This window comes from Solea senegalensis, linkage group LG11 (genome assembly GCF_019176455.1).
Source record: "Solea senegalensis isolate Sse05_10M linkage group LG11, IFAPA_SoseM_1, whole genome shotgun sequence".
NCBI lineage: Eukaryota > Metazoa > Chordata > Actinopteri > Pleuronectiformes > Soleidae > Solea > Solea senegalensis.
This window is the reverse complement of record NC_058031.1, coordinates 8,626,053-8,651,817: the sequence shown is the minus strand read 5'-3', so window position 1 is coordinate 8,651,817 and position 25,765 is coordinate 8,626,053. Positions and strand designations below refer to the sequence as shown.

At 43.0% G+C, this 25,765-nt stretch overlaps 1 protein-coding gene across 4 annotated transcripts; it reads left to right on the top strand.

Moving 5' to 3' along the window:
* Positions 1-888: 888 nt before the first annotated feature.
* src (v-src avian sarcoma (Schmidt-Ruppin A-2) viral oncogene homolog) lies at positions 889-25,256 on the top strand. 4 transcript variants are annotated; one of them, XM_044038198.1, is made up of 14 exons: positions 891-1,307; positions 15,408-15,666; positions 16,166-16,265; positions 17,056-17,073; positions 17,666-17,764; positions 18,574-18,600; positions 18,774-18,877; positions 19,823-19,972; positions 20,114-20,269; positions 21,253-21,432; positions 21,672-21,748; positions 21,834-21,987; positions 22,514-22,645; positions 22,869-25,256. In XM_044038198.1, exons 2-14 carry the CDS (start codon positions 15,423-15,425, stop codon positions 23,075-23,077), a joined length of 1,650 nt encoding a protein of 549 aa, XP_043894133.1. In that variant the 5' UTR covers positions 891-1,307; positions 15,408-15,422; the 3' UTR covers positions 23,078-25,256. The 4 variants fall into 4 exon arrangements, with proteins under 4 accessions (XP_043894132.1, XP_043894133.1, XP_043894134.1 ...); XM_044038199.1 differs by lacking the exon at positions 18,574-18,600 and having other exon boundaries at positions 892-1,307; XM_044038200.1 differs by lacking the exons at positions 17,056-17,073; positions 18,574-18,600 and having other exon boundaries at positions 893-1,307.
* Positions 25,257-25,765: the final 509 nt, after the last annotated feature.

Here is a 25,765-nt window from a genome sequence, read left to right as displayed (position 1 = left end):
ATGCAAGGACTTCTCTTGTCTTGAAACAGCAGTGCGTACTTGTAGGAGCTATGTGCTTCTTTGGCCACTGGGTGGTGCTGTAAACTCAATATACAAAATTCACAAAAAAAGTGCCGCAGTTCATGCATGGTGACGAGCTGCCTCATTTGAACAGTAGGTGGCAGCATTGCGTTGACAAACTTAACCGGCAGTCTGTGTTTCACCAAAAATTGGGAAATATATATTGGCAAATGTATATGTGTATGTATATATATGTATATATATATATATATTATATATATGTACACATTTGGCAGAAATTCAATTTCAATTAAACTAATTTCATGTTAATTTTACACACTGGACCTTTAAAATCCGGGACACCAAGGATAAACAACAGTGTGAGAGTGAGATTTGCAGTGTTTCTGAGATTATAGCCATAATCTACTGCTTCTCCTTGGTATCCCGTGTGTTCATTCCGTTTTGTTTTGTTTGTTTGTTTACCTCTAATTATGGAATGCCAAGTTGGCCTTTCAAGTATGAGCAATTGAATATATATTGTTTGGTCATTATTATCTAAATGTTCAACATTGAGAAATAAAAGTGACATTTTGGAGAAACAAATGCATCATTTCAATGTAAAACCATCGGTGCTAGAGTTTAAGTTAAAGTTTAAGCAAACACTTGAATTTAAAAAGACGATGCCCACGTGTTACTCTTCCTCAAATGACAGACACACAAAATAAATTATTCATTTTGTGTCCCAAAAAAAATATTCAGTGCTCAAGTGTGTTTGGGAGCGGCTCCAATGAAACGCCATTCAACTAAATCACAGGTCAATTATGCGCGAAACAATCCCACCAATCACAGTGTGACAATAGGCGGTTGGAACCGCCCCTTTCTTGCCTCTATCACATCCCAGTGTTTGGGTCAGGATTTGCCTTTCCTGAGCAAAATCTGACACCGTCGGCGTCTGACGCGCGGAAAACCAGACCTCTTTATCTTTAAATGTACATGACCTTGTCTTACATGTTCAGTCCTTAGAGAAAAGAGAATACAATGTCTTCTTAGATTCTGGAGTCTTCCTCGTCATGTCCTCGCCGGGCCGCCCCTCCACTTGAATGGGATCTGCTCGCGTCCTGGACTCGTCTTCTGGCACCGACGGTCTCCTCCGCTCCCGTGTCTCCTCCTCCGGTGTAAATGCTCGGTTGGCTCTCGCTCTCTCTCACACACTTTCGTCACTTCGTTGGTGGTTTGATGCGGAATCCGTTTGTGTGATCGGTTTGGAAGAGACGACGCCAAAGCTCCGGTGGAACCTGCGCGTCAGGGTGAGTAACGAGCGAAACTTGTTGTTTCAGTGCTACAGAGTTACTTCAGGTACTGTGACAGACAGACAGACAGACAGACACGGGCTTTATGACAAAATGACAGGGCTTTGATATCAACAGTGCAGCCATATATGACTTTGTTGTTTGGATAAAAATAGTATTATTATTATTTTCATCATCTTATAATCTTACCCTGAACGTCCTGGTCTTGATGTAAAACACGTGCAAACATCACTGGGTTTCTTCATGCTGCTTTAGAGGAGGACACAGTGTAGTTTTTTATCACTTTTTAATTCACTGATCTCAACTCAAACCAGTATTTTTGATCGTAGATGAATCACTTTGAGGGTTTTTCTTATAAAAATGACATCAGACAAACTCAATATCTTTGGTTTGTTGGACACCACAATAATTTGGAGAGTTTGGGAGACACTGAATGTCATTTTTCACCATTTCTGGGCCTTAAATGGCCCAAATAACTAATCAGTTAATTGAAAAAAAAATGATTAACATATTCATCGACTATGAAAATGATCATTAGTTGCAGCCCTCAGTAGCAGTCTGACATTTCCCAGATGATGTTTACATGTAAAACACAGTGTGGTTACTACATATGTCCACTGCTGTGAATTCTCCAATAACAAAATGTCTACAAGGAATGTCCTCATGCCTTCAATCCAGTATTGCTTGTTCTGAACATGGCCTTACTTAGGTTAAGATAAGCAGAACATGTTGTTTACCTGGCAGTGTCTTATATTCTTACTCATGTTTTAGTTTAGGGTTAATATCGCAGCACTCATTGACTTTGGGTTCGCACTGGACTTCAGCGTCTCGTGTCATCTGCAGTGCTGCTGTAAACACGTCACCGCGGAAGCACTTTCCACTGTGCACATCCTCAGTTTTTGAGGAGAAATGGCTCCCTGCTTCACAACACTGAGCTGAAACTTGGCAGCTGCAGCTGCTCTGCAGTCAGGAGTTTTTTATGGGCTACCTGCTGCATTTCACTGTTGTGTCGACATCAGTGGAGAAGAATGAGGTACACTGTGCTGTGGCTGCATGCACCCTCAGCAGGACAGGCTTGTGGTTTTTTTTTCCTCCCCTTGTACACCACAGATTTTCCCTGCACTACAATTTAAAGACATAGTCATCAAATGCTCAGGATTAGTCTCTCCCACTCTGACTCAAAGGCCCAAATATTTACTAAGAATTAGTGTTTAGTCTGATACATTAAAGACTGGGTATGAATAGCCTTCGGTGTAATTGTATAGTCTACAATTTATTATGAGGCAAGCGATGCCCTTGAGCACGTTGAGTCCATCTCCACCCATGTTGTTTGTGTCTCATTCATTGGCCTGTTGTATACACTGTACACAGCGTACACTATAGTAGAGGTGAAACTCTTTTTGCAGTTTCTGTTCACAGCTTTTTGATCTGCCTGAAACCTAAATGTCTGTCATCATAGTTGATTATCCGTAGTGTCTTTTAAATAACCCTCAACAGATTTTGCCTGTTTGGTAGCAGTGACAGAGAAACTTATTCTGCAGATGAAACCTTTTTGACGATGTCCATTTTAGTTTCTATCGTACACTCTCCCCTGTTTAGTTTGCACATCAGGCGTGGTCGTGGCGTGTTTTTGTGACAATACGAGCAAAGTCGTGCGAGATCGTTCAACTGCCATGTTTCAGGCTCCACTGAGGGAACCTAATACTCTTTGGAATCCCATGAATGCCATCTAGTGAAAGCTGTAGATGTTTATGTCAGCTCCAGTGAGATTGGTGGAAAGTGGCTCTTGAGGACAAAATTCCTGCTAATTGGCAACTTGGCTGTGGATTGGCCTCTTTGTTCCCTCTTATACTAGAGTGGTCTGTCTGTCAGGGTGATACACTGGGCTTGGCATCAATGAACTGCTTGTCTCCACACAGCTATCTGCACCCACAAAATCAGCGCCTTTAAGACAAAGTTGCCTCTACGTTCTACCTTTGTCCGCCTTTTCCGAAACATAGAAAGGCACCGTCACAGAGCCAGTCCGTAAAGAGACACTTTCTGCATGTTAATACTGATGTGTTTGTACTGAACTGCACTGAAGTGAACTGCAATAAACCGACTCTGCTGTAGCTGGCAGTTTGCTGCGTTCATCATTTGATCTAGCGAGCGTCTCACACTCTGTAGGTCATGATGAAGATTAACTAACATCATTGTGCATGATGTTATGAAGAGGACGTGTATTATTGGCCAGATAAACAAATGAAGAAGAAGGGGCTGCCAAATGACACGATGGAGGATGTCAGTATTTAAGTGGGAGCTCTAGTTACAGTGGTAATCGTGCACCACTTCTTTTGTTGAAATAACACACTGTTCCCTTTTGGCTCTGGAGTACTTAACATACAAAACACTTGTCTGATGCCAGTGTTGGTCCTCAGTGAGCAAACGAGATGTGCAATATGCTCCAAAGGGAGAGAAAGAAAGAGATCTGTACCAAATCGAGGCATGAGATATGTGATGGCTTCCCGCTGACAAATGCTGCTGCATTTTTTATGTGGCAGAAACTAAACTTCTGTCACTTTGGCCCAGATTTGGCACTAATTAGTGCCCGATGACGTGCAAGGGGATACATTTGAGCATGGGAATGCCGTTGCCACCCGTTCTTTCTGTCCCGCCATGTCTTTCTCATCTTAAACTGTCTTTACGCGTCAGTGGCCGAGTTCTGTGTCAGTCGTGTTTCTCTTCCATGCAAATTCCATTTGAAAGTCTACGACTGCGTGTGGACGATGTCGCTGTTCAGCCTCGAAGCCACAAAACTCTGCTGCACCCAGCGACGGAAATTGAATGCTGTGGATGCAGAAGTGAAGCGCTCTGACATATTACTCTCAGTTCACTGTCAGTGTGGCCTGTGCTTTCTGGCTATTTGAATGAAGTATCTGATGGTGGTTTGATTCACACAAACAGAGGGGGGCTTGTATCCTCCCAGGATCCCTGGCCACTTCCTGTCCCTCTGCTCTGGGAATGGGCCAGGGTGACACAGGCCACGCATCTCCACTCAATCCACCCACTGTTGCCTCTGTGGAAAAGTGATCACACTCACGCCCTCATTCCCATCGCTCTGTGCACATTGCTTTTGACAGGGAAGCGTCTCTGGCATTTAAAGAGATGCCTCTATGTGTGGCTTTGTGTAGGCGCAGCTGTGCAGCACTGGTCGGGATGATGAGATGCTGGGAAAAGCACATGCTGCTGCTCCCTTCCCTTAAACTCGATGCTCTCCATCCTCGGAGGATCACTGCTGTATATGTTTAACATGGGAGTTTTCATGCCGATCATGTACTCGCAGAGATGATTCATCTTCTGAGCCACACAGGTGTTATGACCCTTTACCAAACCTAAATTACACAAATATGTTAATGTGGAAATGTTCTTAACACATTCTGCGCACGTGATTTCTTTTCACAACGTCACGTGGCGCATTTAAAAAGCAGAATCAAGAGTAACGACACGGATGTCTTGATCAGAAGTATGACCGCATGAAGAAGGAAAAACAGACAACAGAACCAATAAGTTAGACTATATTTTAAACAACTTTATTTATCCATTCAACTTAAAATGAATCTGCAGCGCTTCTGATCATTAACAGTTAAAGCATGAGCTAGTTTCCACTTCACTGAGTATCTTGCATACGGGTTTGTTGCAGTGAACCTTTTAATAGTCCGAAAAGTGTGGTATATTTCACTTTTTATAGATGGAGCTTTATGGCTCATAGCAACAGTTATGCACTCTTGAGTGTGTTGTTTCATCATAATATACAGTATCACTTCATTATTTTGGCGGTGAGGTAGGCTATAATAATCTTTGGCCAGAAAACTGGAACCAGTGACCTGTCAGTGTGTTGGAGAGACGTTCCAGGAAATACCATATCAGTCCTTTTTGACCTCAGCTCTGATCCTTAGTGTCATCCCCTTTCTTTCCTGGTGCAGTGAGTAGGTAGAAGATAAAGCACATGGCCGTCTTCCTCTTTCCCAGCAGTGGTGTTTTGGTGAGCTACACCTTTTTGTAGCTCATGAAAGCTCCAAGTAAACTAACCATATTGCATTTGAATATTAAAATGTGGAGCTGCTGAACAAAAGGGTGGTTGAGAAAGAGATGGAGGAAATCCCATCTGTGTTTGGTGGCATTGTCCTCCAATCTGTTATGGAAATGTCAGAGCAGGGAACGGTTGTGTTTTGAGGATGGAGCATGACATGGACGCATTTTAAAATTGTAATGGGGGAGAACCTCTGTGGCTGATTCAGCGTTCCGCTGCTCTTATTTGTCCATCTCCAAGGAAGCAGAGGCCCAATAGTGGGATGTTTGTGTCTTGTTCTCCGTTTGAATTCAGCCAGAGAAGCTCAAGAAGTGTTGAAACAGCATGCTTTATTAAGGTATGTGCACACGAGCACAGAGGCTGCGCTCTTTCCCTGCTCTTTAAATGTTCACGTGGGATTAGCAGACATTTTCTTTTCCACGCTTTAGTGTTTTGTTCAGATGTCCACTGTCGTTGCGTAAGGATACATGTTTTAAAATGACTGTAGAGGTTTCGGAGATGGAGGATTAGCTGGTGATCAGATGCAGGTCTTCAGAGTACTTTTCATTTTGTGTTGATAGTGCACACAGTCTGTGTGTGTGCTGTGACCTTGACTTGCATTCTTTATTCTTACATTGTGTTAAAGCTCCCAGTATGAAACTTTTAGTGATGTTTTCTTGTTGGTGGTGTTCATATTCTGTGTGAACAAAACCAGTTTGGCATTATTTGTCTGTTGCGTCCTTCGTTTGGAAATAGGCTCTGCCAAGCCATACTATTAATCCTGACTGAGGGTGCGTTTGTGTGTATACACCTGCAATGCAGGGGCGGGCACGGTCAAGAAGTGTTTGTCTCATCAAGCTGCTGAACAACCAGGTTTTCCATCATTCCGTGGGTGCTTCTTTGTTAGTGACACAATACAGTTTTAAACGTGGCCACTTGACACTACGCTCCCCGTCACTGACAACGATACAAGGGGGAATGTGTTGGTGTGGATGGCATGTGTATCTGAACGGCCGGGGCCCCACGGTGTCTCTACCTGCTCCCTGCACATTCCTGCTTTGGGCTGTGTGAGCACGAGTTGAAACTCGCTTGGTCCTGCACTCTGCATTCCTCAGCCATGACTGTGCTCAGTCGCACTGTTGCAACAAACCTGGGAATTCCACAGCACGCGAGTGCACACCTGGCTCACTTTCTCACATTTGAACATGTTTAGTGACTCCTGAACTTTTTCCATTCAAATTTTCAAATAGATTTTTGTCTCTGTTGTCTATGAGAGGAGAAAGAAACATAAACAGTCAAAGTAAGGCAAAAGTAACGCCCGCTACACCTCATAATTTCCCTTTTTTTTATTACCAGTCGTTTAGAAATATGCAGTACTTTCTGTGTGGTAACAGAGTTTGTAGCTACACTGTCTTTGAACAGACCTCACTATCAATGAAAATCTTATTGGTTTAAAATGAAATAATACATTCTATTGAAATAATAATGAAACGGTTTATTTATATAAAGCATTTATCAATAGTCTGTAATCTTTTTTTATTACATAAATACATACATAAGAACTTTTTACACTATATGTACACATTCACTCTGGGTTTTGTCATAGACGTCAGAGCTGCATGGATTTCTTTTACTGCCTGGCTGGGCTAATGAGAAGTTAAATGGTGAGAGCCCAGGTTACTGATGTACAAGGCACATGGGAGTCTCTGTAGGCTCAGGCAGATCAAATGCTGCTTCTTTGAAAGATAATTAGAAGAGGGTTTTGCCATCACACTGCTTGAGTTCATGGTAGGCGACATATAGTCACTGTGAAGCATTAAAATATAGGCCCACATGTTGCAGTCCTCTCTGAAGTGCTGCTGTGTGCTGCGTCTCTGATAGCCGATTGTTTTGGACCCTTTGATTTTCTGTTGCAAGATGTTTCTCTCAGCAGGAATTGCCTTGCCGCCTCTTATGAGCTGAGAACCAGTACAGTAATAGTTCAGAAACAGAAGAAAAGGAAGGATGTTTTTACTCCTCACGTGACCTGTGGCTGACACATCAGAGGAATTGAAATCCTTTATTACCACCATTCCCCTCTGGAAATCTCCTGAAAGGATTGGAGAAAGAGGGGGGGAGAGCAAAAGGGTAGGATTGACTGAGTGTGTGGGAGTAAGAATTGTAGAGGAGGGGTGGCAAAGCCCTTGAGGATTATCTTTTTCTTCTCCCCACTTCCTCACATCTCGCTCCCGCTCCCTCTTCTCCATTTCTTGTTTGAACACATGACCACAGCTCATCGGTCTCAGTTCACATAATGACCATATTTAGATGAGAGCAGAGCAGAGAGCAAAGGATGTGAGGCTGATGCCGGAGAGAAACCCAGAGGCAACACAACCTGGATGTAAGTCAAGAACAGTGGAGCAGATTTCCTCAGTACAGTAGTAGTAAACCATTCCGTCTATTCTTGGTATTTAATACACTCCAGAGGAACAATATTTGAATTCTCACTCTGTCAACACGATCCAGTGAACACCCGCGGGTCGTTTCACCGTGGTCACGTCACCGTGCATGCCACACATGCCTCTGCACTCATCAGGAGGAGGGATAACTGCTGCTGCCGCGTCTGCTGTTGGATGCATGTTTGTATCCGTCAAAAAGTGACAAGGGAACAGCTGGGAGACCATGAGCCATAAAAGAGGGCAAGTGTTTCAACACATGGTTCAATGGATCACACGAGGGCTAATATGAACATGAAACTGTCAATTGTGTCTTAGTCCAGTGGTATGGTGAGCACACACTGTGCGGGAGATTATTTGATCTGTTTTGTATCAAAGCTGATCATTATGTCCACCCTGTGTCCCATCTTATCAGTCCCTGTCGCACACTAGAAAAGTTAGGCTCAGATAAATACAGTGGTTTTGTTTTTCTATTTCTTCACTGAATGAACTACATTCAAGTAGTTAGGGTCAGGACTGTCTAAAATGCAGGGCTGCAACCACCAATTCTTTTCATAATCGATTAATCTGTCCATTATCCTTTCGATTCTTTGAGTAAACTGGTTTTAATCCTTTAGAAAATTGATTATAAAAATAGTTTGAATTTATTGTTGCACTTAAATAAATACTTCACTCGCTAGATTTGCATTTAACTTTGTATTACTACAATAGGGTGGGCACGTATCAAAGAAAAGAATGAAGATATTTCTCAACTGGGAAACTGAGGTTGGGAAGCACAATTTTTCAAGAATACTACCGCTACTCTAGTAATACAAAGCATTACAATTGCAAATTGGTGAAGTTTTCCTTTAAATGTTGTTTCATTTCAAACTGTTGTATGACATGTACACTGTCCTCTCTGGCTCAGTAAAGATGTCATGTGACCTGAATAGGTCCAAGCACTCCAGCCATGTGTCAGTGTGGAAGGTGGACGTTTGTTTTACATGTTCGGGAGCGCTCCATGTTCACTTCTCTAAATATAATGTAGATATAATGTGTTTGCCTCCAGGGTGTGGGCTCTGATCTAATGTAAGGGGTGGAGTGGATGGAGCTGGTTCCATGTGAGTGGAAGGAGAAGAGAGATGGTGGAACAGAAGAAAGCTAGGTCGTTGGAGATGAGTCAAAATCGGCTGGAAAACCCAGTATCTCTTCCTGTGTCACAGTGCGAGTGACACAGTTAGAAGATGGATACTAATATCTGATCTTTCAAATTGACACAAGGCAGCAGCAAGCGAGTCATAACAATTCTAGAATTAGTCATTTTTGCACACACACACACCAATTAGTGATCGTGAGATTGAACCATCAACCTTCCAGTTCCTCTTGGCAATGGGCTGCCCATAAATAAGCTTAAATACTGGAAAGGGGTAAACAGTTAGCCTGGCTCTGTCCTACAGCACCTCTAAAGATCACAGATTTTACACCTGTATATATGAATTGTGATTTTAAAAATGTCTATTTCCTGAAATGTAAAACCACTGCTTTAACGAGCCGACAGATCACCTCCTCTAAAATGGCCCAGATATTTTCTCCCTGAGCCTCAATTTCCAAAATAATTTGTGTATGTCATACTCAGATTAGGGACAGGGGGATAACAGAAAATCCATGAACCTGCAGCTGGTGCCAGCAAGCAGTGTTTGTTTGAAAGTGGACAAAAAACATTCCTCTCTAAGCACCAGGTTTAAGACGTAGAGAGGCCAGCTGCTCAACTCCATGAGCCCAGACATTTCATAGGATTCTAAAGTTCTGTTCGCTGTCGCATAAGCAAAACGTGAGGTGAACACACTGGAGGTCGCTTTTTTTAGCAAAAAAGTGCCGGTTGTGTAAAATGCAAACACAAACACAGACACAAATACACACACACACTGAAAGGGTTTATCCTCTGATCCTATTAAAGGAGCCAAAGCACTGGAAGCCCCAAAGATATTTGGGAAAATTGGTAAACATTATATTTTTGATGAGAATCATAACTAATCACATCATAATGGAAATAAACGGTGATCTCACCTCCCTTCTCCTTCCCCTTGACAGATATTTCACATAAGCTGCTTTCACAAATGTCACTCCAGAGATTCTCCTGCCTCCTCCCTAATGTGATCTCCAGTTAATGTCTGCGTGAGCTCATGTGAGAGCAGAGCAGCAGAAGGATCGACAGCCAGTGAATCGGGCCATTATCCTACACCAGGACAAATGTCCCGCTGCGTGCGTCATACTGTATGTGAACAACAGATTCTGCAGAATATCCGGACCCGGTTCTGCGGCCATTACTCAGAGTTCCTTTCTGAATACTACTATAGAGAGACAGAGCCTCTGCTAATCTTACCTCTTTCTTCATCACATAGGCATGCAGTGTTTTTTGGCCCCAGAAAGTGTGTGTGTGCAACTATCTGTGCAGTTTGTTGGTTTGTGGAATGCTTAGAATTGCCTCCATGGCAACAGCTGAGATGTGTTGTGTGTGTGTGTGTGTGTGTGTCTGTGTGTCCATATGTGTGTGGGCAGTGGTAAATATTGACTTCAGCGCCTCCCATCCCTGTGTCTGTCCGTGACAGGAGCACAGGACGGGAATCGGTACGCGCGCTTTATCCAGGACTCAGCAAAGTCCTGCCGTCGGGGGCGTGTGTTTACCTTCATAGCACCAAACACGGAGAAGCTCTCTGGGGCTGAATGGTGCACAGTTTGATTTAGTGTGCACTTCACAACACTCTCTCTTTTTTCCATCTTTGCTCTTTGTAATGATCAACCTGGCTAAACAGGAAGTGTGAGTGAAAACTAGTCAGTTGGCGTAACTTGAGTAAACACCTCCATTCATCCATTTCCTGTATTCATGTTTGTTTGAGGGGAACAGATACCAGGTGACACTCAACGATACTCCGAAGTTAGGAATTAGCCCACCTCTGTTGTACATGGAGAGTTCCTTAATCAAACTGTGTGACTGGCTTGTTGGGTGTTCTCAGTGGCGAGTTTTTTTGCTCTGTTCTCACTGAAGACGGATTTGTTGAGACAGGATAAGAGAACTGCTCGGAAGACGAGCAGCAAAAGCTGTAGTGGTTTGACCGGTCTGTCCTGCCCTGTCGTTTCAGCACAGCACCCGTGTTGTTTGCAGGCCCCAGATGGAATGTCATCACAGCATTTGGTGAATACGATTAGGGAATAGATGATGATAATCTGGACGGAACAAGCGGCCTGGATTATGTTACGACCGGTGGCCGTTGACGCAGGAGCCAAAGCCTTTCCATTCCCCCCTCCCCGCAGTAATTACATAAAGAGCATTAAGATGAAGGAATACATCCACCAGGCTGACATTATGATCACATGCACCAGCTCACACAGGCAAAGACATGTGCGTGTGCTCCCTGTTTACACTCACTGTGCTGTGAAGGCACAGGATTAGAAAGAGACTGTAATAGGTCACTATTGTGATTTTGATTGTGAGCGCAGTCTATTCATTTATCCACGTGAGCACATGCACTGATACAATCCTCAGTTTAACGTGTCTGCTCATGCAAATTCAAAAAAAAAACGGGATGTTATCTCGCTCCAGAGAGGCACCTGTTGTTCTCTCTGCGAAAAGGAACAAGGATGTGCAGACTGGGACGACCATGGCAACAACAGTAAATGTGCAGCTGAATATAAAAATGAATTAAATGTACCATGTACATTACATAATGGAGGCTCTGGCGTCTATAGGTTTGTAAATAATGGATCATACATGAAGCAGTCAGGGTGCAGAACGTCGCAGATCGCCAAATATTCCCTTTGCCCTCATGCATGATTAATACAATTTCAAAAGAGTTTAAAAAAAGGAGTAGAACACATGTCATTGTGACATTGGACAATTTACCAAAAACTTTAATTATGAACTTATTCTGCAGCCTGAGGCCTTACGGACCTCGGGTAGAGAGCAGATTGTCAGAACACGTTCAATCCATGACTTAAACCACAGGCCAATAGCAGCAAGAACTGTGAGGTGGGAGTGTGTGTGTGGGGGGGTCTACATTAGCTGTCATCGCAGCATGCAATGCAAGTCATAACTCGCCTGTTCACATCGCTGAGTTTCACCATCTCAGTCAGTATTAACTTAAAGTTTGCTTCAGGGTCGCACTGGGAGATCTCTCATTAAGACTGAACCATACTTGTTCATTTCCTTGATCCCAAAAGATGAAAAGGTGTTTTTGTTTTTGTTTTTGTTCTTTTAAGTCAGCCAGACAACGGTAGATTTCAAAACGGACCAGTGTCATGATCCTGCCCTGCCAAAGGCTCCACGCCTAAATGACGCCATCGCCAGAGAGATCCACAGATTGTAACTGTTTTCTTTGCACATGAAATTAAAAAGCAAACAAAACAGAGGTACGGAGCGTCCTGTGGGGTGGGGAAACAACCCCAGCAGCAATATTACGAGTATCCCTATTAACCAAAGACCCATGAGACTTCATTTTGAATTCATTGCCTGATCGTATGCATAATTAAGGAAATCTCCCACCCACCTACCCAGCCACACCCCCTGCCTTGCCAGAGGCATCTTCATGGAGTTCTGCCTCACACTGTCAGTGCTTGTGATTGTGTCTCACTGCTATGAGGCCAGAATCGGGCTCGTGTTCGTTACCAGATGACACGCATAGACATGATTCCACGTCTGCGAGACATGACATTGTTTGGCTCCGTGGCTTAATTTCCATATTTTCTACTGGCTGTTGGAGCTAAAACACACAAGGATCTGGCAGCCTGTGAGCCACAGACCATCTCTGCCTTGTTTGTGCCGCCTGCTGTTAGCTGACAAATAATGGTCTCGTTGGAAGTTGAGTGTGAAAACACGCCTCAGACTCTCTCCGTGTTTTGTTGTAATGTTTTCTTTTGGTGCATTTACATGAGTATGAGGACACTGTCGGGGGCCAAAAGGAACCAAGTTCAAGTTAAAACCTCAAAATGTGTATTTGCTCACCATGAGACAGGCACAGCCTCTGTGAATGTTGAGCAAAGGTTGGGGAAGAATGGCTTGTCCACGTTATGTGTTATTTAGCAAGAGCTATCTCATTGATGTGACATCTCTGAAATGAAAGCAGATGAGAGAGGCACCATGTCTGCTCTCCTCTGCCTAGAATGGCTTATTAACCATGTAGCCAGCCTTTTTGTGGGGGGGGCGTACAGTACACAAAGGGCAACTCCCTGATCCACCCGTCATCTCTGTGTCTGTGTGTCAACCTGCCTGCACTGTATTATGCGACCCCCTCCAAGCAGACATGCCCGAGGGAAACTATTGACGGTGTGTCCCCACTGACCCCATTTCCCTTCCTCCCCCCTATTCACCCATTCACGATGCCAACCAGAAATGAACCCCTGTCCTTTCTTCCCTCTCCCCGCCTCTGTTTTAATTTTTTAATTCCCTTGTGATGAGCTCACACGTGCACTCGCACTTCCTGTGCATCCATAGGAATCTTGTAAACGTGCAGCAGCAGAAGCACACACCAGCAAACCACAGTCCTCCTTGTTGCATTAGTTTCCCCTCCCCTGGTGTGGTGAGGGAGAGCTGACTTGGCGTCCAAAATGACTGACAAAACCCAGTGACAGCATCACTAATTTTCCTTGTGTGGTTAGTGAACTGTGCTCTGGATCGTGCCACACATTTTCCACCATATGTCAGTGCATTGCTCAGACTGCAAGCGTGCCTGTTTGCCTGTGTGTGTGTGTGTGTGTGTGTGTGTGTGTGCTGCAGTGTGCCTCTTGTTTAGGATCACACTGTTTTGCTTGTGAATGAGACTGGCATTCATGCACTGGCTCACCCCGGTATTTTTAGATCCAACAGATGCGCGGCATCTTAAATACCAACAGTCAGACAATCACTCGCATCTATTCTGACCCTCCTCTGCTTATCAGAGTGGTGTACAATTCCTATAGTGGACATGTGGCTGCATCTCTCCATGATACGGAGGGCTCTTTCACTAAAGGCAACCCATGGCCAAGAGGGAAGCAATTGGCCTCGTAACCGAAAGGTCGCTGGCTCAATCCTGGTAGAGTGGTGAGAATTGGACTGATTAGCCGCTACATAATTAATTTTACGTCAAGACAGACAGAGGCAAGTAGTGAGACAGCCCTGTGCTGCAGCATGGGCAGCCCACGGTCAAGAGGAAAAGAATTGGACTCGCAACCAGAAGGTCAAGGATTCAAATCCCTGGGCGGTCCAAGGGCTGGGGTGCCCCTGAGCAAGGCATCCATTCCCCCATTGCTCCCGGGTTGCACATACAGCTTGTATGTGTTCACTACTGGTGTGTAATAAGGATGGGGACAAATTCACTATCACTAATTGGTGTGTGTATAAAAAATGACTAATTCTAATTCCAACTAAGCTCATTCATGAGTCTGAGGCTCGGAAGCTTCAGAAATGAAGAGAGAAACGGAGAAGAAAGCCACGATGATCTCAATCTGCCAAATCTTGACCTTGGTCTGTTCTCACCAGGCCTTGCAGTTAATTGCTCCATGTGGATCACATAAATGGCTCAGTTGAGTTCCAGCTAATTATTCGTTATCAATGAATCCATTGATTACAAAATTTAAATTAAAATGGCTCTTGCACTATTTTTTGTCAAATCTGCTGCTCTCCTAAATTAAAATGGAGATTTTAACAGCTTTTAAATTATTAAAAGCTGTAATTTCAAATTATTTTAAATTAAAATGAGCATTTTAACAGCTTTTAAGTGCATTGTTTTAGTTTGTCTCTCACTAGCTTGGTTTTAGACGCAGAAGGTAAACTGAGAAAGTAAAACTACCATCCCAGCACCACATGGCAGGTTGGCTAAGTTAAGTTCATGCAGTTTGCTGCTAAATAATCAGATATCTTTCTTAGGAGCTGATGGAGACAGAAGTGTAGGGATTAAATTATTATATCAGGCTATTCATGATGTGATTAGACATATATTTATCACTTTCTATGGTTATATCTTTTTCTGCTGTCCCCACAATGGTCAAACTGAGCAATTAATACAGCTTTAAAACGTCAATTTAGTTTGTAAAATGTCAAATTATAATATGCAATCAATCTGTTTGCCTGGATATGCAGTGGGTCTGGCGAGAGCTTAACTGTACTCAACTTGGCTTTAAATGATGAGTGTGGAAAAAGCCAAAAGAACGACTGTGACACCACAAAATGCTGGAGTATTTCGTTTCGCTGCCCTGTGCATCTGTGTGTGTGTGTGTGTGTGTGCGCGCGCATGTGCATCTGTGTGTGCGTGTGTACACTCTTAACTCACTGGTGGCAGTGTGGTGAAGTGGATCTCATGTCTGTGTTGAAACCGAAGAGTGGCAGCTGCTCCCCCCACAGTTATGCTTCATGTGGTCGACATAACTCTGTGTCTCAGTGGGTTCAAATCCACGGCCTCCATCTCCATCTCTGGTTTCTGCATCTGGCCTTGTGGCAGTTGGAGGAATTTTTTCCAGAGAATGTGTTCTGACAAAATGACATAAGAAAACAGTCTCTTCAATGCAGAGTTATGATGTCATTTATCTGTGTCATTGCCTTGAAATGAAATTTCCTCATCTGTGGTCTAAGTGATTTTCTTTTTTTTTCCTTCTCTGTCCTTGAAGGCATAGGCTTTGGCCATGGGAGGATCGAAGAGTAAACCCAAGGAGTCGGGCCAGCGACCCCGCAGCCTCGATGGAAACCACAGCTCTGGAGGAGGAATCGGTGGCCACCACCTCAACTCCAATCAACAGTCGTTGACACCCAATCGTAGCCCCGCTATGGATGGAGGCCTCGGTGGCAGTCCGGGTAATGCAGAGCTAGCTCTGTTTGGAGGGGTGGACAATAACAGCATCACCTCTCCCAACAGAATCACACTGGCAGGTTAGTTTGATCCTTTAATAAATGTATTTATGTATGTATTATTTCTTTGTTTTTCACATTCAGTTGTTTAATATACGTATTATTTTTGTACCCTATATAGGGTTGGGTATTAAACGTGGTACTTTTAGAATGGTAGCTGTGAACAGCCCAGTATCACTTCACATTTATCAAGCAGTGAAGTGAAGAGAGTAATGTGAAATGAGAGGGAGGTGCAGCTGCTCTGCCTTCTTACTCCACAGAGAATCTCTGAACTACAACGAAACCCGTGGCCCGAATCTTTTAACATAAGCTTTTGTGAGCCTCCTTATTCTGGAGAAATGGTGTTAAGTTAATACTTAGTTTTACAGCTTAAGCTGCTGTTTTTGTTTTTACAAATCCAGTGAAATAGCGCACCCGTGCTGGTTCCAGTGTTCAATCAAATGCGGACAATGCATAGCCTTAACCTCGTACAGCGTGGACAGTCTCTGTTGACAAATACCAAACATTCTCATTCCACCAGGAGGTGTGACGACCTTCGTGGCACTGTATGACTACGAGTCCAGAACGGCCTCGGATCTGTCTTTCAGGAAAGGCGAGCGTCTCCAGATCGTCAACAACACGTAAGTAAAACGCTGAAAACAATGACTCGTTACTTTTTCACCTCTGCCATCTTTCTCACACACGGAAACACAACAAAAACAACAACAACAATTTATGTTTAGATATACACACAGTATATTATATATCAGTTTTTTGTATTGCCTGATATTGATATATATCTGACCAAAATTGCCTCTACACATAACCCCAATGTGTGATGATAAAGATGATGATGATGATGATGAGTACCGACATACACCAATATTCCTCAGTTTTGCAGTTTTGCAGTTTTGCTTTTAAGGAGGAGGGGCTTGGTCTATGAATTAATAGAGGCCAGTGAACCATGTACTAATTGTTCTGCACCCTTAGTGTTGCTTGCCTACTAACAAATAAGTGACCTAGAAGGCAGGAACTGAGAACAATAGTGGATTATGGCTTCATCTGGCCCCTTAGGGCACAGACCTGGATTGCTATTGGGTCAAGTGCACCCACAATCTACGATTACGCGCAATTCTGATTTGTCAATTTAGACGTAGTAAGTGCAGTGACCTGATCGGCTTTTGTTATGATAATAATCTGCCCCAGTATGTATTTTCCCTCGTTATTGCTCTACCATTGACTTCAAGTTATATAATGGTTTAAATATTGTGGCTATTATCGTAGGTACTGCAGTCACGTTCTGTGAACGTTCCTTTTATTGCCACTGCTCTTAACTTATTTCTCTGTATTTCTTTAACACACCTCTTTCACTGCTTTCCCCTCCATATTTCTTTTCCATTTCTCCGTCACCAACCATCACATTTTTTACAGGAGGAAGGTGAACTGCAGGTTTGTGAAGCTTCTCTTGGATTGTGTTTGATTGCGCTGCTTGTCTGCCTATTTGTTTTTATCACCTCTCTGCGTCGGATAAATCTGCACTGTAATACCACTTTACCTAGAGAGTACAAACCACATAACTCTGCCCGTGTCCCGTGATCCCGTAGTGCAGTTTCGTGCGAGTTGTTTGGAGCCTTGCAGCACTAAAATCAATTCGGGTCAACTGGGGGGCGAATTCACGTCAACAGAATGTCATTTTACTTCAAATGCTGCAAAGCTACTGCTCCTCACACCCTGACAGAGTCGAGTAAACAAACGCCATCCCTCCCTTTGTCACATGAATGCATGTTTGTGTATGAATACATAACTTCTAAGACCTTCTATTGTTTTTGTTTTACGGTATAGAGCTGCAGTAACTGTGGTTATTGTATTGTTTTCATTTAAAAAACCACAAAGTGGTTGTTTGATCTACATCGCTCGGTGTTTACCCTGAGACACTTGACAAACACTGACCCTAAAAGTCACATAGGACTGTGTTTATTTGTGTTTTGGGTGTGTGTGATGAGCCTCGGTGAAGCTGTGTGTTATCATTTCATCATTGCAGAGAAGGGGACTGGTGGCTGGCACGCTCCCTGACCACCGGAGAGAGCGGTTATATCCCCAGCAATTATGTGGCTCCATCTGACTCCATCCAGGCAGAAGAGTAAACCCCTCCACTTTTCTTCTTGCTCTGGCTCTTTTATCTGTTTTTTCCATCATGTGCATGAAGGAATTAACTCTCAATTGTTGGATTCTGACAAATTTCGTAGTTTTTTTGGTTGTCTGTATGTGACATTGGAAGGAAGGAAGGAGCTCTTTGGGAATCATGCTTATTTGCTCTCCTGCTTTCATGAGAAGATCATTACATTTTCATTGAATATGCAGCTGTAGCCAGCAGTCTGTTAGCTTTGCACAAAAAACCTGGGACACACACACACACACACACACACCAGCCTGGCTCCTAACAAATGTAACAAACTCCACCCACCAGGTTTTATCTCATTTGTTTAACCAACACAAAGGCTGAAATGGAAAAATAACAGTTTGTGGCTTTACACTGGATTATGTGCAGGACTATGATTTTCACTCCCAACAGTAACTTCCTAGAGTCTCAGCTGGATTTCTGACAACTTCACTAATGTGAAAAGACTCAAGTCACTGCATGTGCCTGAGGAATATTGTAGTACTGTAGTGTAAACCCCCTGCTGGTAGATCAGTCTTTATCAGATAGACTAAGATAAGCCTACAAACTGCTGCCTATAGCATCATATTTACTATATATATATATATTTAGTGTTTCCCAAAATAAGGTATTTCCTCTGAAGTGACTGTACTGTGTTTACTTCTTTCTACTCCTGGAGGCTTTGCACTGCACGTCCTGCACGTACATGCTCACCGTAACAGAACTCACAAACTAACTGAACTTCTTTCTGTAACACCTCCATTTCTCACTTTTCCCTCCTGCTCCAACAGTCACCTCAGACTGACTCTAGAGTCCAGGTAAGTTGTGAGCTGTTGTACCGCAGTCATTAGTTTGCAGAGCCTTCTGGAACTACCCGCAACAACTCACCCTCGCTCCGTTGCTCCTTCTCTCCACCCCCCCTGCATACATCTTGTTCCCTTCACCATCCTGCTTCCCTGTGTTCCATTTTTTTTTCTCTCAACATCACCAGGTGGTACTTTGGCAAAATCACGCGCCGCGACTCTGAGAGGCTGCTGCTGAGTTTAGAGAACAGGAGAGGAACGTTCCTGGTGAGAGAGAGCGAGACCACCAAAGGTAAACGTGACGACGAAGACATCATTAACACTGTCTGAGTAGAACATAGGGCTTTTTTTTAACCTCAATACTTCTTCAAACTGCATATTGTAAGTTCATAAGAAAATACATTTCTAATTCTAAAAGTCTGGATTTAAAGAACATTTTGTCCTGGACATTTTTTAACCAAATAAAAACCCAACTGCTGCTGCAGCTACATTCTCACAGCACTGATTACCAATGCTCTTTCAGGGTTCTTTCTTTTTTTCATGTTTGTGCAAAATATTCAGATCTCAGCGTGAAGCGCTTTTTGAATGCGTCGACGCGTCTTACTAAAAATGCACTCAGAAGAGTAGAGAGATTTCTTTCCAAGCAGTAAGACGTGACGCCCTGCTGTTCACCGAACACTGCGTTGTGTCTGTGGTGTGGCAGTTTGGGTACAGAGGGGCAATGAATCGCGCGCGCGAAAGTTAGGATGTGACGTTTGTATTCATTACGGGTTCTGACTGGCAGCTGATCACCAATCTGTGTGCAGTTTTCTGGCTCTGTGTGTTTGTGTGTGGTGTTTGTTGCAGGATTCCCATCATGGGATGTGTGTGTGTACACAGTGACCTCTAAATGAGAATGAGAGTAGGGACAAGGTGGGGAGGAAACGTACAGAAATGTCGGAAATGGGTGAGCTGGAGAAGTGGAGAGGTATTGGGTGGGTGAGCTAGACAGAATTAGGTCAATGTGAAGCTTAGGCTGAGGACTGTTCAACCACAGGCCATATCACCCAGTTTAAACATTAAGAGAGGGGGAGGCAATGCCTGAGGCTATCCTGTGAGCCAGACTGTTTTTCCACCGGACTAATGCTGCCCTCTGGTGGCATGATAAGCAAACTGTGCTGGGAAATCAACACCCTATTTCCTGTCACGTCATTTCATTTGCACACATTATAGATGACCTTTCTTTATGTATTTCCAGGTGCCTACTGTCTCTCTGTGTTAGACTACGACAACACAAAAGGTCTGAATGTGAAGCACTACAAGATCAGGAAGCTGGACAGCGGAGGCTTCTACATAACATCACGCACACAGTTCGGCAGCCTGCAGCAGCTCGTCAATCACTATCGCAGTGAGTTCACCACACAGCCTTTCTATTTTATAACAATTCTCTCATTTTCTTGTTATAGTATTTTGTATTTTTTGTGTTTTGTGTGCATTTTCATACATTTTTTTTTTAAATGTGTACCCTGTCTTCACTTGTGTCCCTCAGAGCACGCTGACGGGCTGTGTCACAGTCTCACAGACATTTGTCCCGTGCTGAAGCCTCAGACTCAGGGCTTGTCCAAAGATGCCTGGGAGATCCCGAGGGAATCGCTCCGTCTTGACGTCAAGCTTGGACAGGGCTGCTTTGGAGAAGTCTGGATGGGTAAGATGGGTTTTTCTCACTCACTCGTCTTCTACCGCTTTATCCTCCACATGGGGGAGGGGGCGGGGGGCACTGGTGCCAATCCCAGGTGACATAGGGCGAGAGACAGGTCATTTGTTTTTTCGTGAATCTGAAAATGGAGGGTTCTTTCACAGTGTGTCTCAGTGGAGATGTTCAAGTCTGTCACTGAAAGGCGACAGATGGTTGCGCATAGACTTTCTCGCGTGTACGGGCTAGGTTTATCTATAAGGTAAGAGTGTATAACTGGCCACTTGCTAATATCATCTTCCCAGTCTTTTATGGAAGCTGGGTAAGGCAGACGTCATTGCCGTCGGCTACTTCAAATTCATTTAGGTATTGTTTTCGGTCCTTATTTGGCAACGAAAGAACATAATCAGAATTATTCGGTGGAGGACCGTGAACATTTACGCTATTCGCTTACCTGTTGTGATGCATTCTCGCTAGGCTTGAAATGTTTGTATACACTGAAAGGGTCTATTCCATAAAGATATAATATGTAACATTTCTGCATTACAAGATCTAAACACGACAGGGCTAATGTGGGCAAATCCCCTTGATCCGCGTCGAGAGATTTTCACGAAATTCACATGATCCCACACTGGGCTGTTTTTTAAATAAAAAAGCACTTTACATAGTAAGGCAGAAACCCCATAATATTGATGAAGGAAGAGAAGAGCAACGCAAAAATTCACATATTGAGCAAGCACTTCTCTGGCAGAATCAGACTCAAACATGTACAACCATCATTTAGACCTTAGAAATGACGCACGGTGTGTTTTCTTTGCTATTGTTGTTGTTAATCCCCCTCGGATTGGCCGCAGTATCTCCATGAACACAGTGGCAATTCCTAATCACCGTCTGTTTACATTTAGAAACATGCACGACTTCATGCTAGAACCTAATAAATTGATTGTATACAGTATCATGTTTGACTATATGTCCGTTTTTATTTCTTCTCTCAGGAACATGGAACGGTACAACACGTGTGGCGATCAAGACCTTGAAGCCCGGCACCATGTCCCCGGAGGCTTTCCTCCAGGAGGCCCAGGTCATGAAGAAGCTGAGACACGAGAAGCTGGTTCAGCTCTATGCTGTGGTGTCGGAGGAACCCATCTACATCGTCACTGAGTACATGGGGCAAGGCAAGTTTTTGAGTGACTGCGAGGATTAGCTGTGATGTTCCTAGCCAGTGGCAGCATAACAATAGAATTGCAGTGAACCTGCTTAGTGCAGGTTTACGATAAGTCGTTCTAAAAACCTGCATGACTGGAATGATGTGTTTGTTTGTGCCGCCCAGACGGCAAAGATATTTAAACAATGTTTTATTTAAACGGAACAGAAGATATGGAAAGGAAAAATATCTTTGTGTCACTCCTTGCAGGTAGCTTACTGGATTCCCTGAAGGGTGACATGGGTAAGATGCTCCGCCTACCTCAACTGGTGGACATGGCAGCACAGGTTAGCGAGGAAAAAAAATATCAACAGATTTTGGCCGTGTTTTCCTTTAGAGCCAACGTTTACCAACCTTTTCCTCCTTGTTCAGATTGCCTCAGGGATGGCATATGTGGAGAGGATGAACTATGTGCACAGAGACCTCAGAGCTGCTAACATCCTGGTGGGAGATAACCTGGTTTGCAAAGTTGCTGACTTTGGCCTCGCTCGTCTCATTGAGGATAATGAATACACGGCTAGGCAGGGTAAGACCACAAGAGAACACTGTTCATCTCATTGATTTTTACTGTAGTCCAGTGCTAATCCCCGCTTTTAACTGCGTTTGATGCTGCTTTGTACAATTGCCCCAGTTCTTTTGGGAGAAAACCAGGGATAATATGTGTGCACCTCCCAAAACAAAGCCAAACATATGACCCAGGGTCATAACAATGTCTATTTGTGACATCAAATGTAATGTTGGGCTCATTTCTGTAACCTTCTGTTATACTCCAACCTGTTTGCATCCAAATGAATAATTTCCTGAGTGAAGCACAGGAATGTTTCCGGGTGACACGAGATCTAAACACGATACTGACAAACGGAGCGCGTGTCATTGTGTGGACTCATTTTTTTCACATTATGTTTCTATTTGAGTTACGCACTACAGTTTTAAAGCACTTTTTGCTTAATAGAGCCAAACGTTTTTGAAGTAGCCTGTGTGGGTTTCAGTGGTGATGATTCATGCTGTTGTAGAAGTGTTTCGTTGAGATTTAAAAACTCGTCTTCTTGCAGGAGCCAAGTTTCCCATTAAGTGGACAGCTCCTGAGGCTGCACTCTATGGTCGTTTCACCATTAAATCGGATGTCTGGTCTTTTGGGATCCTGCTGACTGAACTGGCTACAAAAGGCAGAGTGCCCTATCCAGGCAAGGACTTTTTTTGTAACATTGCAGGGAATTGGTGTGTTTATTTGGCAGTGGGACAGAATTTGCCTGTGAAAGTTCTCAGTGATCCAGGTCATTGTCATCCTTTTACATGCTAAAAAAAAAAGGCAACTGGACCTCTGTTGAAGAAGTTGTCTTTGTTTTTAGCATTTGAAGAACAGCGGGAAAATAGTTCTTTATCATGTTAAATGTCCACTTCTACCAGGTATGGTGAACCGAGAGGTGTTGGACCAGGTAGAGCGTGGTTACAGGATGCCATGCCCGGCAGATTGTCCCGAATCCATGCATGAGCTGATGCTGACCTGCTGGAGGAAAGAGGCAGAGGAGAGGCCCACCTTTGAGTACCTGCAGGGCTTCCTGGAGGACTACTTCACCTCCACAGAGCCTCAGTACCAGCCAGGCGAGAACCTGTAACCGGGCCCAACACAGATATGTGCATGTGTTATATGCATGCACAAAAGTGAGCATGTGCATTTGCTGTAGAGTGCATGGACATTGAGTACTTTATATTCGAGGGAGTGTGTGTAAAAACATAACGGAGTTTGGGTCCAGTCAATAACTCTGACATTAAGGAATGGGACGTCACGACAGTCACACTCTTCTTCACTTCTTGCCTCTTCCCAGAGTCACTGTCCGATTCCTCGTCCTGTCGGCTAATAAAGGAAAGGGCTGGTATTGTTATGCAACTTTTTTGTCTGTCAATCAAATCGACACTATTCAGCCAAGCAGGTTTCCCGATGTGTCTGTCGCACGTATGCCCGTTCTTTATTAATTCACTCTTGTAGTTTAGCACTTTCAACACTGTGGCTGGAAAGACTTCAACCACACAATAAACTTAAGATACAGAAGTATTTTCCTGCTGAAAGCTACACTACAGGATCTATTTTTTACTACATTTTCTATTGGGATCCAATCAAAACACAAGCGCGCTCAGACCTTGTCTTCCATTTTGCCACTTGAGAAGCAACCGTACAATAAATTTCTACGATATTTTTTGGTGGATATTGTTGTTGTTGTTATTAGACCTGGAGGAACTGTCGACGACGTTATAACAGTGCTTCCCCACCGCCCCGTGCATCACTGAGACAGGTTAAGACAAACACTGGTATGAGATTCTCAATAAGGCTCTAACAGCCGTGGGTCCTGTGTGATCCCAGTCGCCAGTTGGTTTATTGCTGTGAACAACGTACATCTTGAATCTTGACTTTACAGAAGAGGCGAGGCAGAGTTTGTCTCTCCATTTTCTAATTGTGACTTTTTCTTACAAGCAAAATGCTACTGATCACAAGAGGGTGGAGAATTTTACAGCAAGGTTATTTTTTTTTGTCTATTTTACTGTTCTGAACTGTTCTGAATTCTGATTTGTGTAAGCAGAGGATGTGATGTTCCCCAGAAAAGATAATCCAGTGCTTTGACATCCTGCACCTGCTGGCTCACCACCGAAGTTTCAAGGCTTGAAACTGAAATGATTTCACGTTCGTTAACATGAAGATTTGTATTTCTATTCGGCCTTCTTTTGTTTTCTGTGAGTACAGTCTTACACTGGAGATGCTTTGTTTCCGTCAGTTCCTGCAGCCTGCAGGGTCAGACCACACGGTATGCCCACAAACCGCATGCGTAGCAGATAAACTGCCATCTTGAAACTTAAATGTAAATATTTTTTTAATTGTTTTTGTATATATCATCTATGTAATTTATTAATTTTTTTTTTTTGTTAAAGAAAAGCCCAGTTGTTTATTTTGCTGTCATTCAAAATTAAATGTTCATGGTACTTTTATGGGTTAAATATCTGACAGTAATGGTTTAAAATGAATATATAAATATAAACAACTTTTTGGTTTCGAGTATTTGTGCATGTTTTTCTGTAAACCTATCTTGGTTGTACAATTTAAATATTACTCACCCAACTGATCCATATCCCACTGTTCACCAGGAAAATAGATAATACTGACGATACAATCAACACTTTGCTGTTTTTGATTCAGTGATCACGTCGGTGCCGCTTCTCAGGCCAGCAAACAATCAACTTATCAACTGTCTTTTCAGATATTTCTGTTTCTTTCTGAGCTCACTCAATCCCTATGGTGTGTGTGTGTGTGTGTTTATGTGTCACATCTATACATCTGTGCTCTGTTTTATAAAACACTTCTACTCAGAAGATAACGTGACTGCCTCAAATGAAAGTAGCCTGATTGTTTGTGTTGTGTCTACTCTGTCCTGTGGACATGGGTTATTCCACAAGAAAAGGCATTGATCTGAAAGGATGTAGTCTGGTTGTCCAGCATCATCCTCTTCTTCCTCAGACCGGTGTCAGTGAACGATACATGGCAAAGGTGCACATAAGGGGTCATGCTGTCTGTGTGCGGCCTTGCTTCTCAGCCAAGGACATTTCCTGTGGGGTTCCTTTCTGGCTATGCATATATAAATATATATAATTTTTATATAATTTTTTTTCCCTGTAATATTACAATATACTGTATATTTACTTTTTTATTCAATGGGAATTTTCTGATATAAAAAAAAGTTCTTTGATAAATCCTAAGGAACACTGTTCACACATTTGAAAGGTTGTTTGAATAAAAGTTGAATTTTACCTGCTGTTTGGACTTCTTTATTGAAGGAATAAATTAATGATTAATATACCAATCATATATTAATCATCACCTGTAAAACATTTAATTCAATTTAATTTAATTTAATTTAAAAAAGCACGAATTCTGAGATTAAAGTCAGAATTAAAGTCAGAATTCTACAGAAGTGCATTGCATTCATTTGAAGAAAAAAAAACTCCTCAAAACATCTCAATAAAGGAATGAATGTGTTTATCGTTTCAATCCTCTCTAAACTAAATTAATTAAATAAATAAATTACTCCAAAAACCAAACATTTCTTTTCAAGTGAATGCAATGCGCTTCCGTAGAATTCTGACCTTTTCTTTAATTTCAGATTAAAGCCAGAATTCCACTTTAACCCATGAAGTCAACCCTTGAACTCAAAGATACCAGTTGCTTAGCAACTGCCCTACACTGTGTGCAGGCTGCTTGGAGGAAATACCATGTTTCTGTAAACCTTCTTTGTGTCCCCACTGGGACCCATGTTTTC

What these genes read in the sequence shown, in the direction of transcription:
- src (XM_044038197.1), top strand. Translation starts at nt 15,423, where the DNA reads ATGGGAGGATCGAAGAGTAAACCCAAGGAGTCGGGCCAGCGACCCCGC. An exon ending in CTCCAGATCGTCAACAACAC is followed by an intron (nt 16,266 to 17,665) that starts GTAAGTAAAACG and finishes TCATCATTGCAG; the next exon opens with AGAAGGGGACTGGTGGCTGG. An exon ending in TGGTGGACATGGCAGCACAG is followed by an intron (nt 21,749 to 21,833) that starts GTTAGCGAGGAA and finishes CTCCTTGTTCAG; the next exon opens with ATTGCCTCAGGGATGGCATA.